Source organism: Dama dama, chromosome 28 (genome assembly GCF_033118175.1).
Source record: "Dama dama isolate Ldn47 chromosome 28, ASM3311817v1, whole genome shotgun sequence".
NCBI lineage: Eukaryota > Metazoa > Chordata > Mammalia > Artiodactyla > Cervidae > Dama > Dama dama.
This window is the reverse complement of record NC_083708.1, coordinates 25265983-25286503: the sequence shown is the minus strand read 5'-3', so window position 1 is coordinate 25286503 and position 20521 is coordinate 25265983. Positions and strand designations below refer to the sequence as shown.

General features: G+C 41.7%; 1 protein-coding gene and 1 long non-coding RNA gene across 3 annotated transcripts in view; one reads left to right on the top strand and one right to left on the bottom strand.

Annotated features, from left to right (window-relative positions):
* The window catches only part of LOC133048092 (uncharacterized), a 178455-nt gene that overhangs the window by 128013 nt on the left and 29921 nt on the right, over positions 1-20521 (bottom strand). The window lies entirely within an intron of this gene.
* HEY2 (hes related family bHLH transcription factor with YRPW motif 2) lies at positions 1850-13201 on the top strand. Of its 2 annotated transcripts, XM_061131674.1 has the most exons (5): positions 1850-1992; positions 3918-3996; positions 4135-4218; positions 6751-6832; positions 11074-13201. In XM_061131674.1, exons 1-5 carry the CDS (start codon positions 1910-1912, stop codon positions 11757-11759), a joined length of 1014 nt encoding a protein of 337 aa, XP_060987657.1. In that variant the 5' UTR covers positions 1850-1909; the 3' UTR covers positions 11760-13201. The 2 variants fall into 2 exon arrangements, with proteins under 2 accessions (XP_060987657.1, XP_060987658.1); XM_061131675.1 differs by lacking the exon at positions 4135-4218.

Sequence of the window (20521 nt, the reverse complement as noted above, 5' to 3'; positions counted from 1 at the left end):
CGCCCGGCCTGCCCCCACCTCCCCCCCACCCCGCCCCGAGACTGTGTGCTTTGCCCGGTGTTAAGTTTCAGAAGTCAGGATGGAACGTTTCGGGTTTCTGTTCACACGGTTATTGCAGGCGCCGCGGTGGGGACCGCACAAAAGAGACGAGGGTTTGTGGGGAAGGGGTTGTGTGGCTTAACGAGGGCTTAACCCGCGGACTGCAGGTCCTTCTCGCTCTCCGCCTGCCCAGCTCCCGCCCGGGATCGGCCTTCTCAAGTCGCGTCCCTTCCCTTTCTCCTCCCCGCCCCGCGCCGGTCTTGTGTGAGCAAAGAGAATGCAGTGTGAGAGGGACACCCTAAGCAGATCCCCAGAAAAATAAGAATCCGTCCGTGGCGCAGGCTTCTGGCGATTGATTGACGCCTCTTTCTCAGAGGCTTTTCCACACTTAGCACAGAGCTGCCGGACGCGGTGACTGCAGTCTCGGCTTGACCCGGACCGACCCGGCGCCCGCCTCCCGGTATCGCTGCGGCCGGGCTGGCAAACCGACTCCGGCTGCCCTCGCAGACACATCCGCGTAGCCGCCGGTTCCAGAGATACTACTTCAGATCATGGAGAGAAAGAGCAGCTTGAAAACGTTTGAGGGCCCATCTAGAATGGTATACAACCCACGCTGTCCAATGCACAAAAAAACTGGACACGAATTCGTCTTTTAGAAAACAAATTGCCAAGCCTGATTTTTCTTCTTTTCTTTCACGTAGGGATTCTAATTAACTCTACCGCTGTGACTACCCAAACCAGGGAGTGTGGAGAATTGCAACTATCTGGATCATCCAAGCCCGAAAAACTCGAACTTGGAAAAACTACTAAACGTGTCCTAAAATACCCGCATCATTGCTCTAGTCCTTCCTGTCACCAGAGTAGACACAACTCCGACCCAAGGTGTACTCAGCGGGATCTATTATCTACAACCTACAGCCCGGGTGGCCAAATACAAAGAACTGATTCAGAGCAAATCGAAAATCGTTTGGTGGCCTGTCTCTCAGACCCTCCGACCGCCAGCGGTTTTAAGTACCTGGTCGGAGAAACTCGCGTCCTTATCTGTTCTCGGCCCAGAGGCCGCGGAAGCAGCCGTGCTAGTTGCCTGGGAGAAAAGCAACTTTGATTTAGGGTTTCCAAAAACCCCAGAGGGCAAATGTGACCGCCAGGGTCAATCAGTCAGCAGTTTTGGTCCAGACAAGGGACAGTCGAGTGGGGCGGTTCGGTTAAGCCACGGCGCCTCCCGACGTCACACACGTTCGCTCACACTCAGCCACGCGCTTGGGGTTATTCTTTAAACACAGGGCTGAAACTTCACGAGCAGACGGCGGAGTGCGGAGGAGCGCAAAACCCGAGGTCCAGGGCCCGCCCCTCGCCGGCCCGCCCCCGCCGCGCCCGCGCCGGCGCCCGTGCCCACGTCCGCGCGCCTCCCTATCTAGGGTTAGCAACTTCGCGCTCCCGCTCGCCGCGGCGCCTCCCCACCCGCGCTCAGCTCCCGGGCCGCCGAGGCGCGGCCGCGTTCCCACGCCTCAAGCCCGAGCTCCGCGGCCTGCATTGGCCAGCGCGGCCCCGCCCCTCCACCTCAGCCAATCCCAGGTCACGCTGGCCCCGGGGAGGCGGTGCCCGGCGGAGCGGGCGGGGGCCTGCGCGCGGGTGGTGGCCGAGGGGGCCCCGCCCGCGCGGGGAGGGAGGCGTGGCCGGCGCCGGCTCTTGCGGCCGAGCTGGGCTGCGGCGTGGGAAAGAGCCGCGAGGAGCTGACCGCGCCGCCGCCGGAGCCGCGCCTGCCGGGGCCCAGGGAGGGCGGGCGGGAGGAGGCAGGCAGGGAGGGCGCTGCGTCCCGCTCGGCGTCCGTGGCTCCGGCCCGGCTGCGCCCCGCGCGGTCTTCTCCGCGATGAAGCGCCCTTGCGAGGAGACGACCTCTGAGAGCGACATGGACGAGACCATCGACGTGGGGAGCGAGAACAATTACTCGGGGTGAGCGCGGGCTCGGCGGGAGCTGTCCGGAGCCCGAGGCATCGGGGAGCTTTGTGTACCAGCGGCTCGTTGGACATCCGGAGGTTCTTCTCCGCCGCCTTCCAGCCGAGCGGGGGAAAGTTTTTCCTGGAATACTTCTGAGTGGTGGGCGCTCGCGGAGCGCGTGTTGGGGTGGGGCGAGGCATGTGGGTTTGCACTCGAGGGGTGGGGCGAGAAGACGGGGGACGCGGCTGAAAGTGTTGCAGGGGCTGGCGAAGGGTCCCCCGGCTGTCAGCGTTGGGCACGCGGACTGGGAAGTCCGGGCGACCCGCGACGCCCCCGCCACCGAAACTGTACTGGGGAGCACTTTCAAAATGGGCCAGGCGAAGGGGGGGGGGGATTGTTTTAATATTTAAAGACGCTAAAAGATGACTTGCTTTTTGGAGAAATTAAAGCAATTAGCGATGGCAAGGCTAAGTAGGTTGAGATTTCCAGGTTGGTCGAGTGTAATTTGGTTGACGGAGGTGTGAGTGACAAGTCTTTCGGGCATCCTCTCTCTGACTGCTTGTTCCTAAGTCTGGAAAAGATCGGGGTCGTGATCACAGAAGCCAGACCTCAACTCTGCAGTGACAGAGGGGGTTATGGAGGCGTTTTAGTGCCAAGGCGGGTCAAATGATAATTGCTTCTAATTGGCATCCCCAGAAGCACCTTAATTATTTATCTGCAGCTGTCACTCAAGAGTAAAATTCTTTCTACCTTTGGAAAACTGGTTTTCTTTCAACATTATTCTAACATGTACAGACCTTAGCCTGGAATCAGCAAATGCAAAGATATTTACTTGAAATATTGTTTCCAAAGTATCTTATAATTATTAAAGTGTTGTTGTGTCATCTTAAAAAAAAAAAAAAGATCCGAAAACAAAAGATGTGTGAAAGGTGAAACCAGTTGAGAAGGAGTGGGAATGAGGGGAACAGTTAATTCAGAAATAAGATCCAGAAGTGAGAAGGTGAGGTAATAAGAACCTGGTGTGCGCAACATTTCTAAAATGAAAGAACAAATAACAGGAACCTGGAGAATTTGAGAACATGAAAAAGCAGAGTATCCATGAATTATGACGAGAAACAGATACCAACTAGAATGCATCATAAAAATTATGTGACAGTGCAGTGATTTGATTGAACTTTTGATACAAAATATTTTTTCATTAGCAAACTCAAGATGGGTTACAGAGTTTTAAGCTTAAATTGAAGGCTGAGAGATACTCACCTAGAGTTTTATTTTCAAAGTAAATATTCACCTAATAGTTGATCTAATTTTTCTGTTACTGGCATATTTAATCTGGGGTCATTCTTTTGGAAAATTGAAGCAGAAAACATTGAATTTGTCTTTTTTTTTCCTCCTGTATGACTAATTGGAGTTTTGAAATAGATAACTTCTGTTTATCTTAAAGACTGCATCTAGGGACAGCAGTTTGACATACAGTGACTGTATATCTGTTTGATAATACTGCTAAACATGGCCTTTATTTTACAATAGCATTGCTTTGTTTAGTGGGTCTGACCTTAGGGAGGAGGAGGGATGTTATTAGAGATTAGCTGACTTTTAAGAAACATTTATGAGTGGAACTAGGAAGTACTAATATCTAACTTCTCACCCTGACTGCCCATAAGTATTTCATTGGGAGACCAATAAAAGTTTAGAGATGTTTTCTGCCAGTAGATTTGGCATCTGGATTACTCATTAAAAGAAAAAAAATGGCATGATTCTTTCCTGAAAAGATATGAAAGGGCTGAAAGCAAAGTTTGTTAAGAATAAGAATTAAGAATAAAATAACACTGATCTGAACTATGCTCTCTCTCTGAATTATTTCATGGGTGCCTTCAAGCACCCAGAAGAAACAATTGTGGTGTTCATACAGCACCTGACAAACTCTTCTTATCTCGTAGGCAAAGTACTAGCTCTGTGATTAGGTCGAATTCGCCAACAACAACATCTCAGATTATGGCAAGAAAGAAAAGGAGAGGGGTATGTGATTCTTTTTTTTTTTTCTTTTTGTTTCCTGTAATCCTGCCTAACGTGTAGCAGTTGTATTTTTCCATTATGAATCATTTTATCATCTGTGTATTCATAAACTTTTGTTGTTGTTTTGCTTTTCGGGGATAGATAATAGAGAAAAGGCGTCGAGATCGGATAAATAACAGTTTATCTGAGTTGAGACGACTGGTGCCAACCGCTTTTGAAAAACAAGTAAGCTGCCCCCACCCCTGACCATCCCACCAAAGAGCTCAAAAAATCTGATTCTCTCATCTGGGAATGTGGGTTCTTGTTAAAGCTCATTAAAATAATGGTGTATGTGCCCTGATCTGGCACACAGCAGCTATTTCAATAAAATGCTTTGTTGTGGCAAAACTATTAAAAACATAATCCATCATGAAGTTGAAAAACATTTCCATTCTCTAGCTTATTTTCCCCTTCAGGGTAACATGTTCATGCTTTCTCTGTTCTTTCTATGAATACCAGTAGTGGTTTAAAACTGAGCTGTATGTAGTAGTCTTCTTAAAAAAAAAAAAAAGATATCTACGTGAAATTTCATTTTTGTCTCAAACTATTTTTAATTATTCTTTCAAGTAAGCTCTTTTAATTAAAAAAAAAATAGCCAAAGCCGAGGAAGTAACATCTCTCGTTCTATTTCCTAAATAATAGTACTAACAAAATTTATTTACCAAACCACTTGGTTTCATTTTTAATCCCTGGGTTAATAGAATCATGTTTATTTTGAGGCATATTGTGAAAGTTTGGTAAAAATCAAACTAGCCATAAATTCCCCTTTTCAGAATTCAAGTATTTCTTTACCAAAAAAAAAAGAAAGAAAAAGGAAAAAATATTTTGCACACTTGAGAGAGTAGGAAGCCAAATGTTTAAATCTTCCTCTGTCATTTTGGAAAAGTTGTGGTTTTCCCTCGGCCTCCATGGTTGACGATCAGATTTCTAACAGCATCTTTCAAACAGCATGGCATCATACCCTTGTTGAAGATGTTATACTTTCAATTAACTTCAAATAGGATATAAGACATCCACTGTTTGTTTATTCCACTTTGTTGTTTCATGAACCACAGACATTATAAAGCAAGCCCCACAAAGTCCTTGGAAATTATCCAGAAACTGCAGTTTTGTTATTAGTCACTTTCACTGAAACTCCTGTTCATCTTCATGGAAAAATTGAACATGGACAGAAGTACAAGGTGTCGTATGTTATTGATTATACATTTTTCAAAGAAAAAAGGCACCCACTCTGTATGCTAAAACTGATAAGCTAAATATAATGGGCAAGTTGTAGTTTTGATTAGTAGCCTTTCCCACAATATGCTGAAAATGAAAATATCAGTAATCAATGACCTTTTTTACTTTCTGTACTGAAATGTCTACAGTTACGAGGAACAGTTCGGTGATTTTTGGGGGAGGAGGGAGGGTTGTTAGATTTTTTTTTTTCCCCCTTAACTGTCGACTTAAAACAAACCTTAAAAGCAGACCTCAGTAGTTTGGCAGTTGGTTACCATAAACACAGGCTTTCCCATTTGCTGAGCTTGGCCACCAACCCTGGTGAGCTGGCTCTGTCACAGTATGATTAGAAGAGTGTTCTTTCGAGCAGTTTAAATAACTCTGGCACTCTCAGCATGTACTGGGTGCTGACAATTTTCACAAAACAAGTAAAGCATAGGAACCTGAAATAAACTTCAGTTTCCTTTTCAAGAAAACATACTGATTTAATTATTTAGCTCTTCCAAGAAATTAGAAGCCACCCACAGCCCTCTGAGACAGCTTAAAGTGGCACATTTGTATTCCAGTTGGTTTCCAGAGGTGCCTTAAAGTGGGGGAATGGGCATAAAATATATTTCCAAGACAGTTTTATTAAGAGCCGTTTTAAAGCGTTCAGATATCCTTAAGCATTTTTGCTGCTTACTAGATAAAAGAGGTAGATTATGCTTCCTTGTTTATGATCTTGGAATTTACAGTGACACCTGCTGGTAGTTATTGGGGAAAAAAACTTTGAAAGTCTCTTTTTGCACTTTGGGTTCTACTTACAGTAGTGTAGTATGAATTACCTTAAAAGCATCTTAGAATTCTATTTTTGAAAAATATGTTTTTAACAATAATTTGCTGAGATCCTGTCTCCTTTTCCTCCAGATTTGGATTCAACTGATCCAGACTTAAGTGTCAGTTGCCCTATAGTGTTAGATGCTCAGTCATGTCCAACTCTGTGAACCCATCAATTGTAGCTCGCCAGGCTCCTCTGTCCATGGAATTCTCTAGGCAAAAATACTGGAGTGGGTAGCCATGCCCTCCGCCAGGTGATCTTCCCCACCCAGGAATCGAACCTGGGTCTCCTGCCTTGCAGGTGGATTCTTTACCGCCTGAGCCACCGGGGAAGACTATCACATATCGCCTAATAAAGTGTATTATTAACCAGGGCAGAGATTGATGCAAAGTTTGAGAATTCTGCAGTTGTTATAGTTTGCGTGGAGTGGCTTAGTGTAATCGTTTTTGTAATTAAAAATTACTTATCACGCCTTTTATTCTTTAAGAGTTAAAATGGCAAATATCTGTCACTAGGTGTATCATAATTAGTGTCTTCATGTGAAATTTGGAAGGAGTTCATTTTTTTTCTGTGAAAAAATTAAATTGAGAATTTCTTAGTGTGAGGGAAAATGAACATTCAGGATAAATTGTTCCAAATTTGTTTCCATAGGATTTATGAGACTTCATTATTTGTTTATTCAGGGATCTGCAAAGTTAGAAAAAGCTGAAATCCTTCAAATGACAGTAGATCACTTAAAGATGCTGCAGGCAACTGGGGGTAAAGGTAAGTTGGTGACTTCATTCCTCCCCTGCTTTCTGCCTTTCTCTTTTCATTTTTTTCTCCTTAAGATTGTAAGGAAGTCATAGTTGAACAGTTCTTTAACAAGCTGAGATAGGAGGTCCCAGATTAAAGCCGTGGAAATCAATGCTAATGGCAGGATTGAACTCGTGGGAAAGAACTTCTGGAACAAAAGAAGCACTTGACCCTGGGCTTGTGTTTGCTTTCATAGTACTGTGGGAGTAAGGCTTCATTCATAGCAGCCTGGTCAGAGATTTGTTTGGGACTTTCAGAAGTGCATGCTGGAATTTGTACCAAAGACAAAACAAACACACAAACATCCAAACATAAACAGGAGGTTAGAGGCAAGCTTTTTCTCTTCTTCTTTCCCTCCCCCACCGTCCTCCCCTCCACCCATTAAATCAAGGCTAGGACTCAGTATCAAGCAGCTATTCCAAAAGAAGTGAATTTTCATTGTTGTTTTCAGAGTCTGATTGGTCTTGGATTTAGACCACACAGAGCATTTGAAGTGCAGGTAGTGAGTCTCTGTCCTGGAAACCACTGATGCAAGTCATTCCTGAAGAGAGCAAACAGGAGCAGGTGCCCTGGCCCCGTGCCATGGAGAGATGTCTTCTGTACCAGATAGTGATTTAGGGAAGAACAGCCCAGGGCACTCAGGGACGGACCCTCACTTCGTGGTGTAAATGGATGTGAGATCCTGAATGCTGATTCATTCAGATTTCGTTATCTTACTTCTCACATATCAGACTTGATTTTGCCCTTTGTGTCCTTTTCACCCTCCAGAAGGCCTTCGGTATTCATCTTAGCCAAGGGTGCTGGTCTATATTAATTGATAACTGGCTGAGGAGAGGGTACCACAAAGACGAAGTCCTGCAGCTACACCCTAGAGGCTTCTGTCTATTCGGCATTGGCCTTTTATTGCAGAGCACCAGAGTCTTCCCTAGATCAGAGCGGAAGCAGGGCAAGGAGAGAAATAGCTGTTTACCAATCGGTGCCCAAGTATTTCAGTATTTAACTCCAGCTGAGGACCTGGGGAACATCAGCTCTGAGCATCACCATCTTTCTACCTGTGTCAGGTGGAGGGTGATCTTAGTAAAGGGATGCCTTCACACTCAGTGTGACTTACCCGCTGTTGTCCCTGCTCAAGGAACCGTCCTGCATGAATGAACATACTGAATGGGATATGGAATTGTGATTTCTTCTCATTAAAATGTAACCCTCTGCAAAGCATGCAAATATTCTTACATGGTAGAGAACTGGATGAAATTGTAGATGCCAGATCCAACCCAGCTTAGCCTGTGCCCCCACCTTTAAACTGAGACAGAGGTGCTAAGTGACATGGGGAGGCCTGTACTAGCAGCATTGAATTCTCAAGGGCCCCTGCAGCCCCAAGATTCTGTCTCTACACGTGCCACCCAAAGATATTAGGAGACTGACTGAGTTAGAGATGCTGCAGGGGAAAGGGGTTTGATTGCTTTACCTCTCTTGGCACTGTTAGCTGTAAAGCTAAGAATTTTTATCCGCGTTTCAAATAGTTGGCATGAGCTATACTTCTAAAGAGTAATATTGTTCTTATGCCTTAGTATAAAAATGAAGTTCCATCTTGGTTGCTATTCTCGGCTACCTGAACAGTCCTAAAAATCCGTCCCAAAATAGTCTGTGAACAGACGTTTGCGAGCAAGTTCCATACAAGTCGCCTGACTGCCCGGTCATTAGAGAGGTCACCTCACCAGAGAATGTGTGGGCCTTCGGGGGAGGGGGGGCTGGCAGTGTGGGCGCAAATTGTTAGACTCACAGCAGCTATGGGGCCTCAGAATGTACTGGCGAAGGGCAGAGACTCTGCGGTTAGGTTGCCTGGTTTCAAATCCTGGCTCTGCTATATTTTTTTTTTTTTAAAGCTCTGTGACCCTGGATAAGTTACTAACCTTCTCTGAAGCCCAGTTTCTTCATCTATAAAATGAGGACAGGGAGAGTGTTTACTTCACAATATTGTGAGTTTAGTCACTTAAAGCCCATAGAGCAGTGATGGAAGTGGCGTGGACCCCTCTGCTGTTATTTTTGGCCAAAGATCCAGTCACAGGAAACAGCTGCTCATCATCGTTTCCCTCTGCATTCAGCAATAGAATAGGAATTATATAATTTATATGCCTTAAGATGCAACAGAGAACTGAGCCATGTGCAACAACATATAGCCAGCAAATCACCAATTTCAATTACTTTGTGCCTAGTCATGAAAAATTCTTGGAAGCTCTTGGGGTTCAATTCTTTTGATCTATTCTTTAGTCTGTTTTGCTAAGGCAGTAGTTTCTAGAGAAGATTTAGAGTAACCTAAATTTCTAGATCCCTCTGGATTTCTGGACTTTGTCTATTCTGATGATTACCTCCCTTCTCTCATGGAAGTCAGAAGTCTGCAAAGCCTTACAGAGAACCCTAAGGACATTTAATGTGAAATCTTTCTTTGGAGGCATCTTCTTCAGGAAGAACTTTACCTCCTAATGTCAGAGGCTTTATTGCTAACTGTGCTGAAGGCCTGTGATAATAACGATTTTTGTTGCTTATTTTCCACATTTCCTGATATTCTCTTATGTCAGCTTTGTGTTGTTACTATCTTAATGTATATATTTTCTCCAAAATTTCTTTTTTGGGACTTCCAAGTTTCTGTTGGAATTCTAGCTCTTGGACTTTGAATACTGTTTTTTTCCAAATAGGACTACTATTTTTCCAAAGTCAAACTATAGAATAAGTTAGTTTAAATGTTAATAGATGATAAATGAAACAGGTGATACTTTGATCTACAAAAACAAAAAAGAAATACAGTAAATGCCTTAGATGAAAATAACCTTGTTTGAATTTGTCATTTATATATACACACATCCCCAAAGTGAGTAAACTAAATTTTAAAAATTGTTTTTAAAAAAAAACTTGCAAATGAGAAAAAAAATCTGAGAAAGATATGTTTGTACATACTAGAGGTCACTAATTCAAAATGGTGACATTTCCCCAAATCTCTGATGGGGGAATGCCCTAAATGGGCACTGATTCTAGTCAGATGTTATTATTTTCTATCTAATGTATTATCTTTGGATGAAAAGAGATTCTCATAAATGTGATGGACTGTAGCCATTTTTATGATAATAACCTTATGTGTAGGGGTACATGCATACACACTGACATAATTAACATACATTTTTTTTCTTGAATAAATGCCAGAAAAAACTTAAACTAAGCTAACCAATGAAAGAAATTTATATTTGAACTTCAGGAAAGCTAGGAGTTATAGTAACCTCATGTCAGCCAAGGAGCCTCATATTACCTGATAGAAAAACCTGACCCTCAAATTAGTAGCCACATTTTGTGTGTGTGTGAATGGAATTTTTTATTAGAAAAAATGCCATATTTTATAGATCACCATTTATGAGGGTCCTACTAAAACACTACAACAAACTGGCCTTGAAGGGAAACAGCACAATGACAAAAAACTCAAAATACTATACCTTTGAGGAGCCTGCAACCAGGCTAATTGAAAATCAGCACACTATATAACCTGTTCATATTTGTGTGTGGTATGGTGGGAATAGCCACATTTTAAAAAATCATTTTGCTTTCTTTAAATTTTTTTCATACAAAGAATGGCGTTTTCATTTTGTCGATAAAAAAAAAAACAACCATGAGGCACGAAGCATGCATGACTTTATTAAGCAGTTCTAGCACATTTCTAACCAAGTCCTCAATCTGCTTGTATGCTTTTCACGTCTCTGCTACAAATGCCGAGAGAGTGAGGATGTTTCCGATAAACCCTTTAATCTCTAACTCATGTGACAGAGACAGAGAGACGGGTCCTCTGTAATAGCCGTGCAAAAGTTTACTAGAGAATTTCACTGTCCCACCATACAAGAGGGACACCATTTTTTTTTCCTGGAAGTGTTTGAAACACAGATGTTCTTAATTCCACCCCCCCCCCACTGTGATATTTGGTTGCAAGAACAGCTGTAGTGTATAGCACTACCAGAATTGTCACACATGTGAATTGCAAAGTACACTTTCTTAACGGCTGCAAAAATTACGGCCATAAATAGCTGGCAACATCTTCAGGGAGGATCGCTAGTTGTACTTAAATCTCTGAAGAAGAGGGTGGAACGTAGTTGGTGGTGACCCTTCGTAACGGTTATCATTCTGTCTCCCTCGCTGCCTCTGCTGGCCCGCACTGTGCTCGAACCCCCTTTTAGGCTACTTTGACGCGCACGCCCTTGCCATGGACTTCATGAGCATCGGCTTCCGGGAGTGCCTAACGGAAGTGGCGAGGTACCTGAGCTCCGTGGAAGGCCTGGACTCCTCCGACCCCCTGCGCATGCGCCTGGTCTCGCACCTCAGCTCGTGCGCCTCGCAGCGGGAGGCGGCGGCCATGACCTCCTCTCTGGCCCACCACCATCACCCGCTGCACCCGCACCACTGGGCGGCGGCCTTCCACCACCTCCCGGCAGCCCTGCTCCAGCCCAACGGACTCCACGCCTCGGAGTCCACGCCCTGTCGCCTGTCCACCACTTCGGAAGTGCCTCCTGCCCACGGCTCCGCCCTCCTCACCGCCACGTTCGCCCACGCGGATTCCGCCCTGCGGATGCCCGCGACGGGCAGCGTCGCCCCCTGCGTGCCGCCTCTCTCCACGTCTCTGCTGTCCCTCTCCGCCACCGTCCACGCGGCCGCGGCCGCAGCCACCGCAGCTGCGCACAGCTTCCCTCTGTCCTTCGCCGGGGCGTTCCCCATGCTCCCCCCAAACGCAGCTGCCGCCGTGGCAGCTGCCACAGCCATCAGCCCGCCCTTGTCGGTATCAGCCACGTCCAGCCCTCAGCAGACGGGCGGTGGGACAAACAGTAAACCTTATCGACCCTGGGGCACAGAAGTAGGAGCTTTTTAAGTTTTCACGGAACTCCTCGCGGTAGCAACTGAATGTCCTTCATTTCCGAGTCAGCTTAAAACCTCTGCAACCCTGGAAGTAGCCATAGAGATGTCTGCAGACCCACAGAGAACAGTCAAGCTGTTTGAGACGCAAACCTCACAAGTGGAAATGTGGTATTATCTTTTTTTTTTTTTCTCTGTTTTGGTTTAAGGCGATTTGGTAACTTGACATCAGCAACTTTTGAAAACTTCACACTTGTTTCCATTTAGAAGTTTCCTGGAAAATATATGGACCATACCATTCAGCAGTGCATCAGGATGTCTGAATTGGGGAAGAAAAATGACCTGACTCAATTCTCTTGCAACTAGATGGGAAAAAATATTTGTGTTTCATAAGTGCCTGAGCTAGTAAAGTTTTCTTTTGAACATACAGCATTGCACAAGTAGAGAAGAGTGTAGAGGTTGGGTTAAGAAAGGATAAGGGACTGAAGCCCTGCATTAGGCTGCAGATACTTTAGTACAACCCAGGAGAAGAGCACTCTGTTGAAACCAGCAGGTTTTTATTGTCCAAAAGGATTGCTGAAAATAATTTTCAAGTTGAAAGTCCTAGTTTTATCTTAGTTTGCTTTCTTTGTACAGACTTGCCAAGTGGTGACATTTAGCAATGCATTCGTGTAAGCAATTATTACATCAGTGCTCAGATTAACAAGCATTTCTGCCCTGCCTGCAAACCCCCAGGCATTTTCTTTCATGGCTCAAAACGTGGTGCTTCTTTATATAAACCATGCATTTATAGGTTGTACCTAGAAGCAGTTGCTTACTATGTGCCCACCAGAGGCTATCTGACTGATGCCAACTTGAAAACTCTCCAGTTGTAAAAGTTTAATTTATTCTGTATCATTTGGACAATTTTTACATATTTATCTTCTTGATTTCATCCCAATAACATGTAAAATCTGTTGTCACCTTTTGGTAAGAAGTTGCATTTCTGGAAGTGATGAGGCAGGGAGAGAACGATGGTAAGAGAAAAGCCACAATTTTTAAACGTCCGTTGTTAGGCTTGTGATTGATTGCATTTGATCCCAAATCAAGATGAATGTATTCAATGGGATGTACATAAATTATTTTTGTCCATGCCTAGACTAGTGCTACATAATGTGTTTTGGTTTTGTTGTTCTTGTTTTGTTTAACGACAAAATAATCTCTTAATACTTTGAAATTGAGCACATGAGATTTTATGTTTGAAAGACAAAGACACAGCATGTATTATTATGCACTTCATTTCTCTGCTGTGTGGAGAAAGCAATAAACATTATGAGAATGTTAAACATTATGCAAAATTATACTTTTAAATATTTGTTTTAAAAATTACTGTACCTAGTCTTCTATGCATTACTTTGTAACCTTTTTCTATGCAAAAGTCTACATATCACTAATTAAATGAAGTCCTTTTTGACCATTTTAATGTGGATGAGTTGCTTTGCAGAATGAAAGTTTACAGGAATTTCAAGAAAGGCCTTGTTTCACTAACAAATTAAGCTTTGGCTTTTCTTTTTCTAAGTCATTTGGTATAATTCACAGCCTTGAAAATAACAGATATTTGAGTTTGTAAATAAATTAAATATAGGTGAGTATGACACCATTTGGAGGCAAGAAGTGATTGGTTTCCTCTGCCTTTTATTTTTAGCATAGTTCTTGGAAAAGTGCAAATACCAGAAGGTCAAATAATAGTATACTGAACGTAGGGTAATAAGTTTGTGTCATACATTTTGTAACTCAAATATTTATAGAGTGTTTTTAAAACATCACATGCATACATGATAGGTGTATATATATATATGTTGATAAATCCTCTGTACCTACCTCAAGATTCTTTTGATGCTGTAGAAACTATGCAGGGATCCCTCCTTCAGTGAAGCCTAAAATAGACTGTCTCAGAGTTTATGAAATTGTGGGGCCAAACATATGAGAAGGATTTTTTAATGTTCTTATTATGCTTATCAGTTATCCTTAGAGTTAAAGAAAAAAGTGGGAGACCTCTTAAATAATTTTAATTTTGAAAAATCAAGCATATAGTTTATTTTTTTTTTTCTGTAAGTGGGTGAAAAAAATGAGCCAAAACAGATCACCTTTATTCCTTGTCTGTAAGTTCTGTGGTTATTTTATATCAGTTAGCTCTGATGGGATTAGGTAACAAATAACAAAATGGGTTTAGTGGTGTTTGGAGTTTGTTTCTTAATCATGATTTGTGGATAACAGGCATAGAAATAATTTTGATTTAGGATCTAATAGTTGATTCCGTGCCTGTTGTGTAATGACAGCATTCAAATAACTTTTTGTAGATTGTAAACTTTTAGTGATCAGGTTTTTTTTAAAATTTGAATTAATTATTGAAAGTAAATCCCTTCTTCCTTTCATCTTTTTCTCTTCCTATTTTTTCTTCCTTATACTGTTTCCTTTCCAGTTAGATATTGGTTATTATTTTTCAATTTAGTTGATTAAAATATTTGCCAGCCAACATGTTACATGATTGCTAAGAGTTGTCAGTATTCCTAAAGATAATAGTCAGTAATTTCAATTGTTTAAATTTCATTGGTTCTTAATCAATGTTTTACATCTTCAATTTTTAACATTGTATTTCATTCCATTAACTTTATAATTGAGTTTTCCTTCTCTGATTCAGTGTTCTGTGAAAGCAGTGTTCTGCATTTAAGTGTGGGAATTTTCAGTGTTCACTACCAAAATAGTAAAAAAAAAAAATTTGTTTTTATAGTTTAAAGGAAAAAGAACTTTTAGGGTTTTATTTATTGGTGGCTTTTAGTTGGGTAAAAGTTGGTCCCAAAGTTAACTCAAAGGATTTTTGATGGGGAAAAATATGAAAAGAAAAAAAAAGGAGAACATTTTTAGAAATTTTGTTTTCCCCAGATGATGAAAGCTATATGTGAAACTAATTAGAACCCAGTTTTGTATTTCACATCAGTGAACAAGAAAGTATTTATTGAATAACTCCCGTGTGCCCAGCATTATGCTGTGTACACTCACTTTCTGATGCTGTGTGATCTTGCAGCCTGACGGTGTTGGGTACTACTGCCACCAGAGCTATTCACAGGGACCCTCAAGAGAAACAGGTGCCCTGAAAATGAGGGAAGGGGTTTCTAGAAACTAGCTAGGTAGGCTCTTTCTCTCCTTGGGATCTTTTGCAATTACAAATCCTATCATATTTGGAGAAATCTAAGGGACTTTTAAAGTAATGTTTAAACATAGAGTCCAAATATTAACTAGACTGTTGGCTTATAATCCACATGTACAAATGTATCATCAGTCTTAAAGACGCCTTTTAAATTATCTTTCTTATTATATATTTAACTTGTCCCTTTTGCCAATAATTAATGCAAGGTAAAAGTAGTCACAAAGCAAGATGATTTTAGAATTTCATATCTCTGTAAGTCCAAGACTCCATCAATTACAAGGTACACTATTAGTTTAGTTTTTAAGGAACAGTACCAACCACCACAACATAATTTTACATATCCCAATTTCTAAAGTGTGAAACTTTTTTACAAATTGCATCTTGGTTTTGAGGTGATACAATAATAATATATTCATATGTGATTTTAAAAATCCATGGCTAGAAATGTACATAGATTAAAATGTGGAGGATTTAGCTTACTTTAAAAATATCAGCAAGGGTCTTAGTTAAATCAAAGAATCTGGCTTGACCTTGTAATGGTTTAATGATCTAAAGATAGATGTATTTTTTTAAGCTTTTCATGTTTTTATTGTACAATAGGACTATTCCTAGTTCTGCATTATACTGAAGAAAGGAGTTTGACTTCCCCTTGTAATTCTTTTAAGATCTGAGCAATAACCGAGGTTGTGAATATTTTAGCAACTACAACAAAGCATTACAGCAAATACGATATCATAAACTGTGACTATAGCTTGTGTTCTTTGGGATGAAGGTTAAGTCTTTGAACTTGAATGAGGTATCTTTAAAAGAAGAAAAGTCCCTTAGCTTCCATAGACAGGCTTGTACAAGAGGCCAGAGGCAGATGGGAAACGGTTCTTCAGGTACCAGGTGGCACTTTCTCCCCCTCTTCTAACTTTAGAAGAACAGACAGGAGTGGGGTTGCTTGGTCAGGGAGTCAGGTCCTCTTTTAAGACTGACAGAATCAACAACACACTGTAAGTCACTAGTCTAAAAACAAATATAAGACATAATACTATTAATACTGTTCCATTTTCTGTGCTAAGCTCCGTGTCAAGTGCTTGAAATCTGTTACCTCACTGAAGCCTGGTTAAGTGTCCTATAGGGGAGATAGTCTTATTATCACTACAGGTTAGGAATGGAGAAGAGGTTGATTTCCAAGGTCAAATCTAGCAGTTTGAGCTGTGAGTCAGCCCAGGCCTCTCTCATTCTTAAGCCCATACCTTTGACCTCTAGGCAGTAGCTTCTGGCAGTACTTTTGAACTCATTCATTCAGACCAACCAAAAGTTTCAACCTGCCTGAGATCACTTTGAGCTAAAGACAAGAGCAAATTAGCATAAAAATCACTATCATCTCTCCCGTTTAGTATATGAAAGGATAAAAAATAATAACTGCACTTTATAACAATGCAACATAAAAGGAAATTATTTTGGCAGTTCCCTGGTTTTAACTTTCAACTGTCAAGCAGTTGAGAGTTAAAATTTTAAACTGTTTATCTTAATCAATGAAGTTACCCTCTGTAAAAGCTATCAAAAAATATTCTGTGATCAAGGTGGCTGACAAAAGTGAGGCAAAATAGTGACTAGATAGCTGAGAGAATTGAATTTGAAAAAAAATTCGTGTCTTCCATTAGATATAGAAGTTAAGGGATTTTTTTCTTTTTTGAGGGGAAAATGATGGATTATTCTGAATGTTTATACATTCCAGGTCCATCATGTCATAAAACAACACTCTTCGTTTGGCCTATGAAGACCTGCTCAGTAATCTGCTCACTTTAACAAGTCTTGTTATCAGGAAGGGCTTTTTAACTAACCTAAAAATTTCCACCTGCTGTTAAGCATGCTTTCTATAACAGTTAACAGTTTATATGTGTATAATTTTTCAAAAATCTTATATCCAGAGACATTTTTATATGCCTCTAAATTCTCAGTCTTCTGAGAACTGAATATTCTGTATCCTAGACCTCTGTTGTCATTCTATTAGTCTGTGGGAATGAAGAGATTTATGCATGTGAAATGAAATATGCATGTAACAGAATGCCTCATAAGCTTTTTTTTTTTAAGGGACCGAAAGAGGCAAGTTAACTCTAAAGTTTCTTGTCTTAAGCTTGCATTGCAGTCATTTTGGGTTTTCACTGCAGTGAAAACAAAGTCAAATTTTCTCACGCAGAAGAAAAGCTATTTTGCAAAGAAGAATGGCTATTATTCATAATGTTTCACTTGTGTAAGTGGGATGATAAATTTTATATTGCTCACAAATTCCTAAAACAACTGAGTATTTTGAGTTAATCCTTCCTGTTCTGATTATAAGTTGTTGAGCTGAATATTATTTTCCACATTATAAAACTAAAACTCCTCCTGCTTCCTAGGTCTTTCATTGCTTATTTTTTTTTTTAACCTTTTCACTTAAGTGCAGAGAACCAAAGACTTTTTTTTCCCCCAGCAAAACAACATGACCAGAGCTTTATGTAGCTGGTCGTGTAGACTTTGTCCTGGGCCAGCAAAGTCTGTCTTCTTCCCATATCCTAGCCAGTCTGTCCCAGCACAACTGCTTTAAATAGGCTTCCCATGGAGACGTGGCCGCAGTCAGGAGGGCAGATCACAGAGGTGCAGAGACCACATGTCATCATCGTCATAACACATTTCTCAGTCACAGTCACCAGCCACCTTCCAAACAGGAACTGAGCCAGCCACTTTTTTGTCTCATAGGCAGCCACTGTCAAATTTATTTTGTTATTTTGACATATTTCTGACAGCAGAAAGATAAGCACAGCATAGTGCAAATGGTGGAGTGTGGTAAGGTCAAAACCCACATACAGCCTGCTGACGTCAGATAAGGATACTGTCATCTCATGGGGATATTGTCAAGCTCATCGGGCAAGCATTGTCTCTGGTGACAACATCCTTTACTGCTAAGATAAAGAGGCTTGATGGGACACGGAGTCCTCTTTCAAGGTACAGAAAACCCCCCCAAAGGATATCCAAGAGTCCACAATTGCTGAGGCATTAAGCAGGCTTAAGTCATACGTGTTACACCAAGAGAGCTTACCTAAACACCAAGTACCACCTGACTGTGACTATCAGAAGAACAGGTCTCAGCAATAAACCTGTGAATTATATGGCTCATGCTGACCAAGTCCCACCACACAGTCTACCGACTTTGATGTGACCGTCAAACCCCAAGTGTGCCCAGCAGCGGGGGCCACAGACAGAACAACACAGGAGCAAAAACTCGGCGTAAGTGCCTTTAGGCAGTTCCCAAGACACTGACGTCCGGCAGCCAGCTTTCTTGCTTTGGGTATCAGGAGCTTAAGACAGAAGGGTAAACAAAATTCAGCACTGTTTATTTTCAAGGTATAACAAGCCAGAGAAGTATAAAAGTTATCTGTTTAATGTTCCCTTTAAATGTATGTGTTCGAAGTGCTAAGTTGCTTCTGTTGTGCCCGACTCTGTGCGATCCTACGGACTGCAGCCTGGCAGGCTCCTCTGGCCATGGGATTCTCCAGGCAAGAACACTGGAATGGGTTGCCATACCCCCTCCTCCAGGGGATCTTCCGGACCCTGGGATTGAACCTGTGTCTCTTATTTCTACCTGCATTGGCAGTTGGCTTCTTTACCATAGCGCCACCTGGAAAGTTTAAATGTATAGCATAGGGGTTTAATTCTGTAGGCACATCCCCTATTGATACAGGAAAGACATACTGATATATATGCTAAATGAGTGTCACTCCACAACACTATCCAGTTTACCATATGTTTAACTAGTTAAATCAGGTCTAGTAAGCAGTTTTAAGATGTGGTAGCTTATTTAAAATGTTGGTACTTACACAGATCACTTGTACATAACTTAAAATCCATATTTATAAGTCTAGTCAGTTTCTCTCTATTCTAGTCAATATTGGTAAGTCATTTATAAAGTCTCACCTCTTCAGTGAGTAGAATACGTAGTATAATGACTAAAAGGATGAGTTCTGAAGTCAGATCTTGAGATCTATTGACTGGGGTGGTCCTAAGATGGCAGAGGAATAGGGTGGGGAGACCACTTTCTCCCCCACAAATTCATCAAAAGAACATTTGAACGCCGAGCAAGTTCCACAGAACAAGTTCTGAATGCTGGCAGAGGACATCAGGCACCCAGAAAGGCAGCCCATTGTCTTTGAAAGGAGGTAGGACAAAATATAAGAGATATGTTGACTGTGTGACTTTGGGCAAATGAGTGTATCTGTGTCAGCTTTTTCTCATCAGTAAAATAAGATTTAAAAAGCAGCACGTGGGGCTTCCCTGGCGGTCCAGTTAAAACTTGGCAAGTCCACTCCAGGGAGGGGGTTCAGCCCCGGGTGGAGAAACTAAAGATCTTGTATGCTGTATGCAATGTCCCCCCACCAAGAAAGAAACACCTGTCTCACAAGGATTTTCTGAGGGTTAAATGAGATAATGTTCAAAAGACCTACATGGTATACTATCAGTAAATAGTACTGTTGCTCATTCAAATTTAGTTTGTTAAAAATCTCTTAGAGACACGTGCACCCCAATGTTCATCACAGCACTGTTTATAATAGCCAGGACATGGAAGCAACCTAGATGCCCATCAGCAGATGAATGGATAAGGAAGTTGTGGTACATATACACCATGGAATATTACTCAGCCGTTAAAAAGAATTCATTTGAACCAGTTCTAATGAGATGGATGAAACTGGAGCCCATTATACAGAGTGAAGTAAGCCAGAAAGATAAAGAACATTACAGCATACTAACACATATATATGGAATCTAGAAAGATGGTAACGATAACCCTATATGCAAAACAGAAAAAGAGACACAGAAGTACAGAACAGACTTTTGAACTCTGTGGGAGAAGGTGAGGGTGGGATGTTTCAAAAGAACAGCATGTATACTATCTATGGTGAAACAGATCACCAGCCCAGGCTGGATGCATGAGACAAGTGCTCGGGCCTGGTGCACTGGGAAGACCCAGAGGAATCGGGTGGAGAGGGAGGTGGGAGGGGGGATCGGGATGGGGAATACGTGTAAATCTATGGCTGATTCATATCAATGTATGACAAAACCCACTGAAAAAATAAATAAATAAAATATTTAAAAAAAAAAAAATCTCTTAAGATCCAGAACAAGTCTCACTTGGTCCCATTCACACAACTTTATTCGAATACATGCCCAGGTAGGCCACCAAGACCTATTCTCTTTACATTAAATTAGTGGCATGTACATATTTCTTTTTGATTATATTTACAGGTGGATAGAATTTCAGACTTAGAAGAACATGATTTAGACCAGTGCATCATTTACCAGGTGAAAAATACAGAGACTCAGCCAAGTTAGATCAATTTTTCCCACAGTCATGTAACCCAGGTCTCCAAATTTCTAACACATGATCATAAACTAAACCTTTTCTTTCATACCTTTTATATTTTAAGTACCAAAGGTTTTTATTCTGTTGGGGATGTACAAAATCAGCCTATTTATTTGTTAAGAAGTACACTTCACATTTTCTGTCTTCAAAAGCAATGGTTTTTAGTTTGATTCAAAACAAATATGATGGAGTCATGTTTCTTTAA

Excerpts from the sequence above, each read along its gene's own strand:
- HEY2 (XM_061131674.1), top strand. The coding sequence starts at position 1,910 with ATGAAGCGCCCTTGCGAGGAGACGACCTCTGAGAGCGACATGGACGAG. Across the intron at positions 1,993-3,917 it reads AGCGAGAACAATTACTCGGG|GCAAAGTACTAGCTCTGTGA; the intron begins GTGAGCGCGGGC and ends CTTATCTCGTAG. Across the intron at positions 6,833-11,073 it reads GCAGGCAACTGGGGGTAAAG|GCTACTTTGACGCGCACGCC; the intron begins GTAAGTTGGTGA and ends ACCCCCTTTTAG.